This window comes from Accipiter gentilis, chromosome 5 (genome assembly GCF_929443795.1).
Source record: "Accipiter gentilis chromosome 5, bAccGen1.1, whole genome shotgun sequence".
In the NCBI taxonomy this organism is placed as follows: domain Eukaryota; kingdom Metazoa; phylum Chordata; class Aves; order Accipitriformes; family Accipitridae; genus Astur; species Astur gentilis.
In genome coordinates, this window is record NC_064884.1 from 35,998,962 (window position 1) to 36,016,395 (window position 17,434).

Consider the following 17,434-nt stretch of genomic DNA (forward strand, 5'->3'; position numbering starts at 1 on the left):
ATACTAAAATGTAAGAGGGGGGGAGGAGAAGATGCATTACTCAAAACAGCAGCAGTCTGGATATAAATCAGCTTTGACTGCCTTTGTTTTAAAGATTTTTGTTCCATTAAACCTGAAAGCAACAACAACATTTGGAGAATGAGGATGCTTACATTGATAAATGTGAAATAACGCAGCCCTCATATGAGGCCACAGGCTGTGTATACATAGAGAGAATATTTGTGGAAAACTGGTTGCAGCCCATGGCCCTTCATTCTTCTAACACCAGCATCCCATGCTGAAGACATGGATGGCCGGGTACATGACCCCAGGGTCCTCTGATCTTTTACCATATTCATTCTTGACCTTAAAAACTGATAAGTGGTTTTTGTGAAACAGAAGCTTGGTGACGACTGCAAGATTTGCCTGAAACAATTCCCTCTACCTACCCACATGTTTTCCCGGAATCCCTGATATTCAGCCACTCCCCCAAGCACTGCGCTGTTACCAGTCAGCTTTCCTGGACAACGTTGGTTATCAGAAGGTATTCCTTCTTTGGGGAGCGATACATTACTGGGTCCCTATCCAACCCATGCAGCTAAGCAGGGGACAACTACTATCTATCACGAGCAGCCATGCCTCGGGGTGCTGAGCCCTTGCATGGGTGGCCTGGAACCGTGGCTGCAAGAACTGGTATGCCCGTGAGAACATTATATGGTATGTGTTCTTCACTTTGAAATAATCCTGAAGAGAAGCCAGGCTAAAGTAAAAGCAAATACAAATTTTCACTCATACAAGATTAAATAGACAATAGACGTGTGAAGTTTGTGAAAGTTAAGGAACAGAAATTAAAAGTATATTTATACTTCTGTATGACTGAAAGAGCTATAAATGTTTTTCTAAGAAGAAAGCTATACATGATGGCCAAACAGATCTGACAGCTCACCACTACAAAAAGGAGGGAAGCCTACTGTCAACTGCCGGGATGATAACTGACTCGGTTCACTCATACTTCACTGCTTGGGCAAAGCTCCAAATACACCCATGGCCTAACTATGGATTAGACAGTATTTCTAGGAGGAAAATATTTACATCCTAGAACACAATATTTTTCATTTAATGAATGTTATATTCCATACACATCTGTAGCTTGCTGATCACATGTGCTTATGCAATCACAGCTGAGAGTGAACGTGGCACAGTAGTGGACTTTTTTTGAGACCTCAGATCTAGTCTTTAAAGAGCACTTTAAACTATACGTGAGAATTTAGGTATACAGTGTATATATATATATATCATGTGATTAGGGGTAGTAGAACGGAGGGGTCTGACTCTCAGGCTAAATATTTCCCAGGAGTTCACACTTACTGTAGTTTTCTCGATGTGATCTGGTAATGAATCTATGAGCAAGTCTCCCACAGGTTTCCAGCCATTCCTCACATTTTCAGCCTCCTTCAGGTCAGCATCAAGGTCATCCATGGCACACTGCAAGTCTTTCAGTTTTTCTAATGCTTTGTCCACTTGCTTCTGCCAGATACTGGCACTGGCATTTAGGTTCTCCCATTTCTCTTTCACCTCTGATGACTGCTTACGCATAGCTTTTGCGATCCTCATGGCTTTCTCCTCAGGGGTCAACTCTGTAGAGGGAAAGAAAAGTTACACTGTTTATTTCTTCTCTTACTCATGTCTAGTTAAACAGGCAGTGCTCCTGAGGTACACGCTCAAGACAGTCAGTAAGCCCCGAGTCAACTGATAATTTATTTCAGCAGGTACAAGGTAGAAGAAAGTCCACCTGGCCATAACTAAAATAAATCTTAATCACTCCTGATGACAAAATAAAGTTTGATCAGAAGACAGGAAACTGGTCCTGATTTCCCGTGTTATGATATCTGCAAAGTAAAGGCAGCTTACTGATGATTTATTTTTGAGGCCCAGGGGGAGGAAATAAAAGATCATTCTTCCCTACTGGAAACTGCAATAGGGAACCTGGGGACCATTTCATGTAGAAAGAACAAGAATGGTGCTTTGTTCCTGGATCACTTGCCACCACCTTCCACCACCCTACCCCCAGGATGCCTCTTCTTTTCCTATTCGCTAGCAAAACCCAGTGTGTACCAAGTACAATGTGGTGAGCGGTTCTGCAGCTCTACATCCATTTTTCTGTGTTAACATCAAAGTCCTAAAAGGCTGTTTTAAATAAGTTTTGCAAATGTAAAACTGTTCAATTAACCTGTTGAGTGAAAAAGAGCCAAGCTTATGGCGCACTATTTTTCACAAATTTCAGGCTTACGTGTCTAAATCCCACACAACCCAGCAATCATGGAAATCCCATTCATGTTAGCAAAGACCAGCTGCCACTGAATAAGCAAAGCCAAAGTGGGCACACACACAGCCTCAGGGTGTAGTCACAGGAGACAATGCTGATTATTTCAGTAAATTGCTTATATTTAAATTGCTAGTCTCTGCTGAGCCTGCAAGACATCAGATGGAACTCCACACTACAGACATGCTTCAGCCCTCTTTGACAACAAGCACCAAGTCGGTCAGTGGTTTATCTCTTCTCTACAACAGATGATTTCTGCAATCCAGTCAGGTGGTCTATCAATAAGAGAACATACTGTCTTTCTTGGGTCTTCATTTTGAGACTGATCAAGACCCAGACAGTCAGAAAGCTAAAAAGAAAACCCTAACACATCCCCAGCAGGTCCTGCTGTCTGCTGCTCAGAGTGACCTTGCTGAAAAAAGTCATGGGTAGCTTCCTTCACCAGGGAAGAGTTGCTTCAGTAATGACAAAGCCAGTCTCAGACGATTCCCCTTCTGCATAACAGCCATGCGGTTTCTGCAGGCAGAGAAGCAAGCAGAGGAAACTTGATATAATGCAGAAACCAGAGAACAAAAGAAGGGGGAGAGATGTGGCATACACCAAAACTAAGCCAACTGGCCTTCTAATATTCACTCCTTTATAAAAATCCTTAGACAAGGTTTATCACAGTACTCTTGTGATTAAAATTCAAGTGTTGTCTATGAAAAAATTATACACAATAATGCAAAGATGAAAGCACCATTTTTTTCAGAAGTCAAATGTGACAGACCATCTTCCATTTACTGATACACTGTCTTTAAAATCATTATAACTTGAATAAGCTTGGAGCTGCTAACTTGGAGAAGGATGGTGAGGGGGTAACGTACAAAAAAAATGGGGGAGGAGGAAGCTTTTTGCTTTTCTAAGGCTATATGAATGTCAAAGTGTATGCACTGTTGTGGTTGGAAAAGTTCTCTTACTATGCCTCTGGTGATGCAACTATTGTCCATAGGACCCAATATGGAGAAGCATACTGCAAATAATTAAGACAAAATAAATCCTTAGAATATATTCAATTTTTAGATGAAAAATGCAGGTACATTCTTCCCAGATGTAAAAGCAACAGGAAGTTGTCTGGATCAAAAACAGAGTTTCTGCCAACCAATTCCACATATTTAAGTTTTTTCAAATCTTGCTAGTCTTTATTAGTCTACTGCTAGACTACAAATACCAGAAAAGTATTCAGCAACACAATCCAGACACCATGAGAGGAAAAAAAGAAACAAAACCCAAAAAACCCACAAAACCAAACAAAAAATCCCACCCACCAAACCCAAACAACAACCCACAATTTCAGTTGGTGGTGTAAGGGGAGAGGATGTTGCCAAAGAAGCCAGTGTTGCCCTAAAGCACAAGGCAACTTGCTAAGAAGTGGTTACATACGAGAAAAAAGTACCACCAATGGTAACAAAGGGAGAATGGGAGGCAAGGACAATCAATAAGAGTCAGCATCACCAAAGGAAGGGAGACAAATACCTAGGCTGTAGGTTTTTGAGCACATTTTGACTTCTAGAATTAGAAAAGCTCTTTTAAAAAACAGAGCCATTTGAAGAAAGAGTGGAGCTGAGAGGGACAAAAGAAAATTTGAGCTTAGCAAGGTACTTCAGTGACTTGCTGGGTATCATAAGCTATCACGTGAGAGCACTTCCCACGTGCACCCTGCCTATGAAGGCAGAGGCTAGCCAGGCTTAGGGATACCACAATGGCAAGAGGGTATTTCAGAAGAGGAATCTGGGGAGGAACAGCTGTGACAAAAACCTGCAATACTTAACGGAATGCAAAGAGATATAAATTATATATGTAGCTCTGGGATATAGAGACACGGCAGTAACCCACAATTTGCAATACTGACAGACCAGATAAAGATGAACACCAAAGGCTGTGATAAATTGTACCTTGTCTGCAATTCGAGCAAGTCACAGTAGAATAAACCACATCATAGGACAACACAGTTCTGGGATGATCTTTACCCCAAGCTTTGCAACAGATTTTAGGAAAAGGAAAAGAAATAAAGCTTAAGTTCTAAGCAAAAAAAAAAACCCCAACAAACAAACAAACCAACCCCCCCCCCCGAAAACAACAAAACACCTTTGAGACAAAAAACTGTTGTTTTAAACAAAAAACCCAATAGTTACAAGAATGGCTTGCTTAAAGCTATCAAAGAAGTTGTTACTGGAGGTAGTTCTGGAATTATTCACTATTAAGAATAATAATATACCATTGATGAATGAATGAGAATCCACTACAGTCCAGTGACAAAGGGACTGTGAACAAACTAGAAGCCAAGGTCAATTGCAGCATGCAGAAGTTGTACCTAGTGGCAGGTTCAGTATCACAGGATACCTCATAGGTTGAGATATCCTATGATACAACTATAGGCTGAGGACAACCAGGCCTCAGGAGTAAAAGCTGCAGGACTTCAAATGATGATTAAGAGAGAACCTAGAGTTGGAACACTTTACACAAGGAAAGGGAATACTGAGCTTTGTTGAAAGGGGACAGAAAATTGCAGACCCAGTGGAGGAAGCCTCCTTTGTTGGCATCTTGAACATGTGAACACAGGAGACATTATACCCAGAAACTGGACTAAGTGAAGTTACATATATGAAAAGCTGCAATCTGCCACTTTTATCCAACATCATGTGCTTTCATCATCCTTTACCTGTTATCAGAGCCAAACCCTACCAATTCTGCATAAAAGAGTAGAAAGTTGGAAGGACTTAACAATTCTAAACTAGATTATTAGCAGGTTGTTTAAAATGATCAGTCACTTGACAAGGAACATGCTGAAAGCTCTAGCAGGAGCTGAAAATCTTGCAAAACTTTTGGATTGTCCGCAAAGGTACTGACACAACAGATTCAATGAGCGTTTCTTGCTCCAGTAGAAGCAGTAAGAAAAAAAGCGGCTGTAGCAATACATGGGAATAGAAAAGGGGAACATCAGCCTGACTTTATTTGTCTGGCCAGCTAAAACAAGGCAGCTTTACTCATGACAGACTAGTCACATATTTTGGGAGGGAAAAAGATTCCAGATCAACTGAGGTGATACAAGTATCCCAACAGAACTGAAAACTGAAACAACTTTTAAGACCATTTGTCAAATCAGTGTAATTGTGCAAGGGTATCAGCTGCATATTTTATTTGAAAACTATTAATTCATTGCAAGACTGCTTTATTTTACAAAAGCCTTGGAATTGCTTGTAAACTTGCCCTAAAAGGACATTTACTAGGGAAATAAAGCAAAACACACATTTTTTTTTTAGCTATAAAACCATTCAGCATCTATTCATTTAAGAGAGAAATACAACTTGTACAGTTTCATGTTTTCTATCATGAAAACCCAACTTATTAATAAGCAACATATTACCTTTTTTCAAGCAGGTAACACATTCTCCAAGATACTGGTTGCATACCATAAAATAATGTCTTAACAATGAGAGTTTTCTTCTACAAGTTCGGAATTCGTTTCGCCAGCCTGTCATTACACACACTGGCAGACAACAGTACCTTTTTGCTGTGGAGAAACCCTACACAGTGGTTGTTGCTTTTTTGTCCCCATTTAATATAAAGTCTTCTCAATGATCAGGTTCCCCACCCCCCCTTGTTTGGGCTTTTTTTATGGTATTTATTACATTATCTCCCCTTCAGCAGCTGCTCAGAAAGTAAGAAAAGCCTATATTCACTGGACCATCTGTTTACCAGAGAGGAAAGATATAAACTGACCTTGCAGTCAGGGAGAAAGAGCAGGAAAAAAAGTCTCCTTCTGTAGTGGAAAAAACTTGATCTTAATAAGCATTTTTTGTCACAAACAAAGCAATGAAAGGACCAACAGTTTTTCTGTATCTGCAGCAGAGACAGAGTACCATGGAAGGAAAACTTTCAGGTCTGAACTTTACAGCATATAGCTCCCTTACGTACTTATGTATATGGAGAATAATTACCCAGAAATTTATCAGTGAAGAAAATTCAAGGATTCACTTTAGATCTCTTAAACTATTCCTGGCTCTAGTAGTTTTGATTCTAAGCATTTGTGCTTGATACTCATTATATGGACTTGAACTAGTGGTGTCTTTCCATCTTGTCAAAATTACATTAATTTTCTTTCAGTTTTGCTATATTCTTAATAAAATATACTAGAACCGGAGCTGTTTTCATGCCCCCTCCCTCTCCCATTACATCAAATATCATCTCTTCCTTTGTTCATTCTTTGCAGCAAAAAACTGGATGACACAGCACTATAATCATTATGAACACTTTCAGAGCATTTGAACAGACACAATGGCACATTGTCAAACTCCTAAGCAGAAGAACCAAAAGCACTGCTATCGCTGCACGATGAAGTCTTTAGCATTGCTCCAGCGAAAGCATTCTCTAGGTTTCTAACAATCTGGACAGAAAACTTAGTTCTGACAGGATGGGAATAGCAAGCTTAAAGAATAAGCAGCAAGTGGTTAATGTGGAAATGTAGCAATTAGTCAGACTCCAAGGACCCAACCATGCAAGCATAACCCAGTATATCACCTTTTTCTCCTATTCAAATATCTACTGCATACATAGTTAAAACAAAGAAAAAAGCACAGTCATTTTCATCTTAGCCCATTTAGGTTTTCTTCTATCAAAACAGAAAGTTCTTTAAACCAGAGAAATATAATTAAATAAAGAGTGAATGAGGAAAGTCTCTGCAGGATAAAAGACAAATTACCTTTGGTCTGCAGAAGACAGAATTGCAAAAAGCAGAGAAAATGAAAGCTGTTAATCTCATGTATGATGAATCCTTCTGGAAAGGGCCGGGAGTATGAGCTCCAGATAAAGACAAATGAGAACAACGCTAGCAAATATACATATCCCTTAATAATGGTTGTTGATATTTCGCAGTGGGTGCTGGTAGGGAGGACACAGAAGGACGAATCAAAGAGAAAATAGCTTCTAGGAAAAAAGAGATAATAAAAGTTGTCCCACAGCATCTATCTCCAGAAAACTAAAGATTACAGCAAGCCTAAAAACTATGCATTTATCCAGCATAACCAGTGTAATTTGTCAATATAATTAAAACACATGTAATACTTTTCACTAAAAACAAGCCACCATTTTGTAATAAACAGTGATCCAAAGCAAGTTCACAATACTTTTGCACAGTGGAAGCCCAAAGTTTGTATTGCTTCAGGAACATAAAACAGGTATGAATTCAGTTTTAGTCTGCTTCTGCCACAAAACCAGAAAAATCCACATATCACAGTACTGTTATAAGCATCACCAAGCTACTGTGTCTTCCAATTCCTGTTAAAGGGACAGTACTAATGGAGAGAAGGCTATCACCATTGTATCCCAGTTACTGTAGGCAAGCAAGGAATTAATCCTATGTTTCTTTCCAAAGCTCTGAGACTGCAGACTGTAACAGGCCTTTTATTTCTTCCAAAGATCAATAAAGATTTTTTTCTGGCACAGCACATAAGGCAGGTAGCTCCTCAGCAAGGCTGCAGGAGACAGATATACATCCCCTAACAGCATTTCAAAACAAACCAAAGGCATCTATTTTATTCCAAAACAATACAAAACCAGAAACCAAAGACAAGTCAGACAGCACAAAAGATAGGGCTCCCTGACTTGATGGTGTCTTATAACAACAACACAGGACTCTAAAACATCCACATTCTGAACTTTATAGAACCTTCTAAGCAAGTTTCCTCAGGCCATTTTCTCCTCTATACACTTTACTTTTTGTTTAGTATTCTGCAATTTCCAATCTGCTTTCTTGAGGCTCATTTACACTGTGTTTAAGCTATATTTCTTCTAGAGAATAAGACAGGAATTTTCTTTCAAACAAGGTCCTAACCTTTGACATCCATCAGTCATCCACATTGCTAGTAGCATAACTTAGAAGTCTCTTGCAGACAAAGCTTCACTGGTTTCTGGAGTGTTTAAAACAAGGCAACAGTTGAAGTTTAAGAACATGGTTCCCACCTGGGAAGATTCCTGTATTTCAGCTAAAACTGGGCCATAACATAGCATACAGGTCAAGAACGAATAGAACTCTTCTTATATCCTGAGGTCCTCATGGTTAAAACCCCCCAATAATAAAATTAACCACAATGGCCTCAGGGCAGCCTGTTTCCAATACTCAGCTGTTAAAAATGCAGGCTTAAAACTCCTCTAAGTTTGCACTCCACACCACTCAGCAAACAGAAACAACTTCCTTGAACTTCACTAATACGACTCCAAACAGGCAACCACGTAGGCTCTACAGGAAGAATTTCAAGGCTGTACCCAGGTGGACTAAACTTGTAGGGTGACTAAGAGATCTATTTGAAAAGGAGAGAGAGACTTAGTTTGAGATTCTCTCATGGGCAACTGCACATTTATCTATTCTTATGAAGAAACTCTCAAAAGTCACAAGTGAATGAACTCCAACTAAAACAGAGGCAGCAATGTTCAAAATAGTGTAAGTAGTTTCCGGGCATGACTCCACTGACCTCCAGTGGGCCATGCCCTCTTCACTCTTCTAAGCACTTCTAATTTTCACACTCTAAGACTTCATACTCAGCCCAGCTGCATAGCAGAGAACAAAAAAACCTATTCCAGTGGTGCGTGATAGTTAGTGGATAGGCACAAGTGGTTGGGAACAGAAATGCTGCCTGCTATATGCATTAGAAAACAGTAAATTGCCTTTTTCCAGTGACATCTTCCTTGCTGAGAGGAAAACTTATGGCAGAGAATTTATCTGAATGTGTTCAGCGGTAGGAATCAAAGTAGTTCAGTTTTTACTTAGGTCTGAAACAGATGAGTACGTTGTGGGTCTACAAGTTTAAATAAAGTATATTTCTCTTGTAACACAGATGTGGCTTATGGGGTTTTCTACACTTTCAATTAAGAGGAGATAATAGATGGTAAATACTTAATTTTAAATGATGTGTTTATCACAACCTTTGCTACCAAATAAACAGCTTTCAAAGCTAGGAATCTCATTGCCGTAAGAAAACTAGAAGACACTGAAGACCTTCGACGATACTGCAGACTCCTGGAAACATTCACTATTGCAGTGAGAATCACTGTAGTGGCCTGTGGTAATCTACTAGGATGTTAGTTTATGCTATCTTCTAAAAAAATTATGTCCACTCCCTCACTGCATCAGTGGAATTTTAAGGACATAATTTCAGCAAAACTGTATCATTGGCTTGTAGCACCCTGGGTACACAAAGTATTATTTCTGCTTTCCTTTGTGTCTCCCGTGGCCTGTAACCTTACTAAGAAGCACACTGTAACTATGGATAGAAAATTATAATTAACATATTTAGATCTAAGTTTCCTGCTATACCATGGGTAAGTGACAACAAAGCCAAAAAAAGTGACCATTTCCAGTTTCCTTATCCTGTCCATCTATAAAATTCAGCAGCTGGCCTGCTGGTTTATCAGTCAGCTCCACTCAGATGCTGAAGCAGCTCAAAGGCAAGAAGAGCATGAAGCTTGCTTTTTTGTGATGGGGCCTCCCTACAGAAACAGGGCAAAACAAAATCAGAAGAAAAGACAGATGGGAGATCAAATTAACTTAGAAGGAAGTTTCCTGGAAGCTGAAGAACCGTGTTTGAATCTGCCAGTTACAGTAGAAGGCCAACATAGGAAGCATAGGGCCAAGATAGGAAAGAAGAAACCAAGGCTTGTTTATAACCTATTTTACATTCTAGTGATGTTTTTGAAATCAACAAGAACGTTAGAGACAATAACAGGTTATCATAAGGCATCCTATAACGAATATTCTCTTTGGATGGAACAATGAATGCATGTATGCACAGGTCCTTAAAATAGGTCTCAGTCAATCAGGTTCAAAACTTATTCTTATCAGTTTTCTCCTAAATCTCTCTCATACCTTGTCCTTGCAACAATGTCCTCCCTGACATGAAAACTTTGGGGGGGGGGGGAGAAGAAGTGGATGATGAGGGAGAGGTTGAAGAAAACGGAAAGTGATTTTACAACCTTTATTCTCTTTGGGTTAGCTAAAATCCATCCTAAACACCCCTGCCATTACACAAGGTAAGAACTAACCTCAAGAAACAGCGACTTTCCAATTAATGCAATTATGACTTTTAAAAAAAGGTTTTGCTATTTATATTATAGAAGCAGCCAAAACCATGTTCAAACCATGACTGTACAGTGTGTGTACTGCTCATCAATACTTTTTTAAAGACAGTCAGCTTACAATCCAAAACCACACTCCTTCCCCTTTAGCAACATGAAATGTAATTCACTGAAGTTAATGAGTTAACTTTAATCTACTGCAGACAGTACCAGTGGTCAAGAGACTGACAGAAAATAAAGAAAATAAACATTTTTAAAAGCAAACATAAGCCCCGCACCCATAGCCTTCACTGAAAATGGTTACTCAGAAGAAAAATTGTGTGTGTCTGGACGTCTTCAAATCCAGCGACACAGCTTTCTGGAGATTGGTGGCATTACTTATCAGAATAAATTTAGCAGACTCAGTCCTGGGTGAAATTTAACAGCTTATGATATAAAAGAGATCAGAGCAGATGATTGAAGACACCTTTTGGCCTGGAAGTCTATTAAATAATCTACAGAAAGTGCACCACGGCTCTATGCGGGGTGCAGGTGCCCACTGCTGGCAGGGGGGGCTCCAGGGGGACCTCTGTGGGGAGAGGCCGGGGCTGCCCCGTGTGGGGAGAGCTGGCTCCGGCCGACCCACCGCGGGGCACAGCTGAGGCCCTCAGCCACACTGGTGGCACCTCAGGGAAAGTGCCTTTAAGAAACAGCAGAAAACACCAAAGAGGGAAGAGGGGGGAACAAAAAGGAGAAGCAGCAGAGGGAGCGCCAAGGTCAGAGGAAGAGGAGGAGGCGCAGCTACCCCACGGCGGGGCAGATATTCCCCAGGGAGAGCCCACCTGGGGCAGAGGAAAGATACGAGAAGAAAGATGCAGCAGAGAGAAACTGCTAGGCTGACCATGGACCCACCACCTTCCCACCCTCTCACACCATTCGTTGCCCTGTTGAGGAGGCTGAGCACGACCTGCAGTCATAAAAAGGCGTGAAGGAGACCGGAATGAAGGAGTCGAGTTGAGCCTGGGAAAGCAGGGAAGGAAAGCTGTGGTTTTACTGTTTGTCTTTTTGTTTCCTACTACCAAATCAGTAACTGAATATTTATTTTAAATAGTAGTAAAGAGTTTCTTTTCCCCCAGCTAAATCTGTTTGGCCAATAACAGTAGTTTGTAAGGGATCTGCATCTGTCTCCATCTTGACCCATGGGCTTTCTCACTCCTGGTCTTCCTGTCTTCTGCCTCCACCCCACCGAGGTGAAGGAAGCCAGTGAGCGGGTGGGTGGGAGTTTGGCTGGTAGCCAAGACTAACCCACCACATGTGCAAAAAAAGAAAGTCTATGGAACTACTGAGTGTGAAGAAGGAAGAGGAAAATAAGTTCTACACACATCTGTGAAGCTTCCCAGTCTGAGCATATTCGATCAGTTTTCAAACATGATAACTGGACAAGAGACACTCACACATCACTTCCAGACCACCTGCCTGGCCATTATTGTTATGCAGTTTGCCATTGTCATCAAATTCCCTGCTATTCTCTTGCCACTGCCATCTGTACAGCACAATATAGTAGTAGCAATAACAACAACAGCAACAATAGGTTGCATAACAAGAATTTACGATTCAGCTCATCATCTGAAGTTTGTTCTTGCACTTTCAGTCAACACCGACTAGATCACTGAAATCAACCCCTGCTAGAAAATGAACATTTTATCCATTGGCATAATTCGTGCTAGGTGGTTCTATGGCTTTTGGGAGGAGAATCTGTGACTTCAAACTTTTGTGTGAAAGAACGAGCAAATATAAAGCAAGCATTCCTTATTTTTCAACTGCAAGGTTGCTTGTGATTTAGACCAACTAAAACATTAGGGATGCAATATATCAAATAAGTGTGAGAGTAAAGACCAACAGAATGTTTTCAGGAATCAGGAGTTCAAAAAGGAAGCAGTAAGATACATCACAGCAGCTAAGGTACCAGAACTAATCACAGGGAAAAATGGTTCACTGGCTTTAATCACCAGCTATTTAAACTTTCTCACAAAATTGAATTAGGGAATATGAAACCGCATAAAAATTTGCACAGAAATAACACAAAGTATGGATGCAGGAAAGATTAGTTGTTTCCACTGAACAAACTGAAAACGTTTGCTATGGAGATGTATAGGAAGATGTATGGGAAGAAAAAAAACCTAACTCCCAACACAAGAACCTATACTGTAATTCTGTAAATTATACAGAACAGTAGACTATTCACATCTTACAGTAACCGCTATTTCTGTAAAAGCGGATTGCTACCTTTTCCAAGAACAATTCTTATGTAATTAAAAGTAAGATTTTTATAATGTTCTATCTTGTATTGGAAACATAATTCTAGGACTTAATTACACAGATATTTAGTAATTTTTTCTATTTTGCGGGGCGGGGGGGTGGTGGGGTGGATTATTACCTCCTTGTTGGTCTCCGATATAGACGAATACCTCAACAAATACTATGCAAATATAATTTCTAGGATAGCTATGGCTTATTCCGTAGTAATAATTCAACTAGAATTCAAATCTTTAAGATTCTGTAAGGAGTGCCTTCCTAAAGCTGATTCCTTTTACTTCTAGTGACATAAAGTACCAAATACATTTGTTTCTATTTGTGGAATAAAACTTTGCAATAATAACATATCTACATTTGAACATGCATCCTTGAACTACTATTCTGACATGAAGGTGCATATGTTATTGTGTTAAGAAAAAAACCCACCAAAAACGAACAGAACTGATGACTTCAGTGTTTTGAATCAAAAATTAGAAAAGGAAATAGAGATTCTTCTACTTCTTCCATTAAAATGTGACTACTTGCAAAGCAGAGTGTTAATACTTTGAGGATAAATCAAAATGTGGTTTGGAAAATTCTGAAGTCTAACCAAGTAATTGGGATAAAAAATATGTGCTAGAGACATGCAAGCCCTTTTTCTTTCTTTTTGACCATTCCTGGAAAAGAGTATTTTCTGACCTGTTTTTGAATGCAAGCTCCTTCTTGGCTCCTCAGGCCCCTCAATTGGTTGGTCAGCAAGGAAAACTCGTGCCTGGTCCACAGCATTGAGAATGGTTTGCTCTTTATCCTTCAGTTCCCGCCTCAGTGCCTTTTGGGAAGGGAAAGAAGAATGCCATTTGTAACTTCATCTTGCAAACAACAGATACTATACCATTTTCCCTGTTTTCACCTCTCTGACCAGACCTGTCTAGTGAGTAAGAGCCAACATGTCATTCAGACTGCAAGATAAAACGTAAATTTTACAAAACAGAAATTGCAAGAAATTAATTAAAGCTAGAAGGGTAATCTTTATGAATTGACTTGAAGAATTGAACACAAGAGAGATGATGATGGTAGGTTTTAAAAACATTCACCTAACAGAAACAGAAACTGCTACAATCAACTTCTAAAAAGTAAAATTTAAAGGGTTTATTGCTGTTAACAGGACTGCTAATATATAGTAGGTTACTACAACAGACAACTTTTTCTTTTTTTGGTAAATAGAATAACAGAAAATTGCACCTACTGAAACATCAGAAGATAATTTCACAACTGCTAAGAAGAATTGCAAAAGTATTTTACATTCCTTAGAAAATGCTGCCTCTTATTTGTGTCTCCTATTTATTAATACTTTTAAAACCTAGAAGATATGTAACCAGACCTTTTATGATGAGAATACATTCTGAAAAAACATTCTTCAAATTAGCCAAAAATATTGAGCCTTATTATGCAGAAACAATTGAGCCTTATAGACAGGAAAAAAAAGAAAAAAAAATCTTTAAGATGTTTTCATGCTGATGGAAATGAATTTCAGGATATTTTGTTCTCCAGCAATTATGACTTTTTTTAAAGGGTAAGTGTAACCACCATTCACAAAAAAAAAAAAAAAAAAAAGGCATAAGTAGTCAGCTGTAATGTTTTTTATAAAGCATTTTCTTCCATTCAGTTTTATAGCTATAAATCTGTCCCACCTAGAAGGAAACTGCTTTGCATGTTTTATTTGTATTACTTTCTACCAACAGAAACACAAAAGGAGATGCTTTAAATATTATTAAAATGCTACACTTAATTTTTCCAACATATTTTTTAGCTCCAGTTACAAAATCAAAGCTTATTTTGCTGACACAAGCTGCTCAGCCCCACTTCCAGCTCAAGAAAAGCAGTTAGTCAGTGTTCAAAAAATTACATAACAAAACAGGTACTTTCCACTACAGAAAATAGTGAAAAACAGTTACCATTAAAGTCTCACAAATGCTACCTTACCCTTCTCATCAGTAAATCTCTTGGTACCACAAACACGAAAAACACCTACCTCTTGACTTTAGCTTAGAAGGAGACAGGATGTTATTTTTCCCTCCTTCTCCCCTACTTTATTCCCTTATCCTCCTCATCCTCCCAAATCCTTCCATGCCTTCTCACTTCTGCTCCAAATTAAATAAAACCTCGAAACCCAACAAAAACTAATCACTGAAAATATGCTAACCTCCATCACATTTAGGAACTTGCATTATAGTCCTATCTTCAGTAACTATTGTCTTTATATAAAAAACTCTTCAGAACAGTGTTCTCTCTACATGCTTTTGTATAGCAACAATAACAATACGCCCTATTCTTTGTAGGCTTCAGTATATATACTATGTTTAATAAGAAACAAAAATTGTAATTTAAAAACCAAGCCCTACTTTGTAAAAAAAAAAATCAATTAATAAATAATGTAATTTTTTTTTTTTTACAGAAACTGAAGTACTGTGAAAGCAACATTCCTGAAGAATCCCTTCAACTCAGCACAGTATATATCAACATTTTAATTTCACATAACACACATGAGAATGAGACTTTTCTCAGTGCAGGAATTTGTTTCAGGAAAGAAGACAGACAGGAAGCTATTATCATTACTGTGCAATTAAGACTCAAAAGTTACCCATTTAAAAAGCTTTTTGTTAGTAGAGCCTGTGTGGATGCACCTTTAAAATATAATCTTAACTTTAAATTTCAAAGATTTTGTCAGAAACAGGAGTGTGTGTGTGTGTGTGATTACTTTACTTCAGCGTGAAGTAGAAAATCTTTCTAGAATTACTCTTTTTTCCTCCATGCGCTTTCACAAATATTTCCGAAGCATACAAGAAAAAGGAGGCTATGACAGATTTTGAGCCTACTAAGAAATTTCAGCAGTTAGAAAAAAATCTAGAGATGGATCTCTTGTGCTGTGTCTCTCCTATTTACCGTCACATATTGTGTACATAATTTTCTCCTGAACACCCTCAATAAACCTTCAATCAAATTTGACCTAAGATATCTTGGATTCAATCTCTGTCCCCCTCCACCATTGCTGCCACTGAGGCTGTTCAAACCAAAGCTGACAACAAAAAGATTTTCAGACTTTGGCCCATATAGCTCATCAACTCCAAGTCATCCATGGCATTCCTTATTAATACATCTTGACAAAGAAATCTTTTAGCATGAAAGAAAACTTGCACATGAAATAATAATATTGAAATAATTTGATAGTAGAGTATCTTGAGCACACCACAGACTTACATTATGGTTTATAAATTTTTTTTTCTTATGCCACAGATGCAAAAATAATTTTTGTAACAGCCACTCAAACTTGGGTAACTTTATTTCTTGTTTCTTAGCAATACTATATCACCCTGTCTCTTTCTGCCAGTAAACAAGAACAGCAATGAGAGTACACGATGCCAGAATAACCAAATATATCAATAATACCCTCTCGTCCTTCCAGGCAAACCTCTCTGCAACAGAACAAAAAAGAAACCCACTTATAAATCTAATCTTGAGCTCAAATATCACCTGTCTTGAGCGGACTGAAGAAAGATTTAATTGGAAAAATCACATCTACAAGAACACTACAGAGTAAAAGTCAGTCATAAAAAGCCCAGCAAGGAACATAAAAGCTGCAATACTGAATTTGATTATTATATTAAAGACTTTTATATAAAAGAAGTGCAATCATGTATTTTGGTATTTTATTCAGTTTTGCAAAAGATACCTCCCCAATGGCTACTCTGAATGGATGCACCTCTTTCAGTAGAGAATTATACTACTCTGTCACTTCATTCCCCCTTGTTTGTCATTATGGACCAAAATAATTAAAGCATTTGTACAGCTTTGAGCGTAGCACAAGTTTTGGTAGAGGGAGAATTCTTTCCCTGTAGCTAGGTATACTTTTCAGGGAGAAAATTAGGAGAAAAGTACTATTAAAGTTTTGGTATAGATTAAAAAAATAAGTGAAGGTATGGCAAAAGACTTAAGGGAGTCACTGAAACTGTCTGCTAACAAGGTAAACACATGGATGCAAGTATTTTTTTGAGTCCTGTTGGGTATGCAGATGTGAACACAAAATGAAAATGTGAACGCTGAGCACACAGATAGCACAATTATTTCTTCCCAAGTGATGCTCCTTTATATTTATAAAAGTACAATGACATTTTAAAGCTATATTGGTCATACAAAAAGGGCTGTACGCAACTTTGGCAGTTATTCATGCCACCACATTTCATACTACAATTCTAAATTGTACAATTACTGTTTACTTTAGGTAATGGTTTAAAATGCAAGCTTCACTTCCCTCTTTAATCTGACAGGTGATAGACTACCAAATCCAATGTCTACGCTTCCAACAGTTTTATTGCATTTGCAAATTCATTCTTATTTCCTGCATAAACATGGATTTTTAAAGATTCCTGGAGAAACCAAGACTAATTTTAGACATTCTTGATTCTTATAAAAGATGGGGGGAAAAAAAACCTGGAAACCTAAAATCTGGTGTGCTGATGCAGTGTCAACATAAACAGTTTTCAGAGCTGACCTCAAATAATACTAGCCAAGAGTAATTAAAAAAAAAACCCTCCTATGAAACCTGAAAGAATTCTTGCAGTGGTAGATGGACAGGGGCTTACAAAACTACACTCTTGAAACGTTTTATGCAGCATCACACCAAGCAACAACTACAAACAGCATCACAGCATTCATTTTGCAGGTATGAGGGACACCCTTCAAGTTACTTGA

The 17,434-nt window shown here is 38.6% G+C and overlaps 1 protein-coding gene across 9 annotated transcripts in view; it reads right to left on the bottom strand.

Annotated features, from left to right (window-relative positions):
- Positions 1 to 17,434, bottom strand: part of UTRN (utrophin) — a 389,337-nt gene that overhangs the window by 88,197 nt on the left and 283,706 nt on the right. For all 9 annotated transcript variants that reach the window (XM_049799497.1, XM_049799498.1, XM_049799496.1 and 6 more), the window contains 2 exons: positions 13,385 to 13,514; positions 1,348 to 1,616 (listed from right to left, as the gene is read on the bottom strand). In XM_049799497.1, coding sequence (XP_049655454.1) covers positions 1,348 to 1,616; positions 13,385 to 13,514 — 399 coding nt within the window. The remainder of the gene's footprint in view (positions 1 to 1,347; positions 1,617 to 13,384; positions 13,515 to 17,434) is intronic.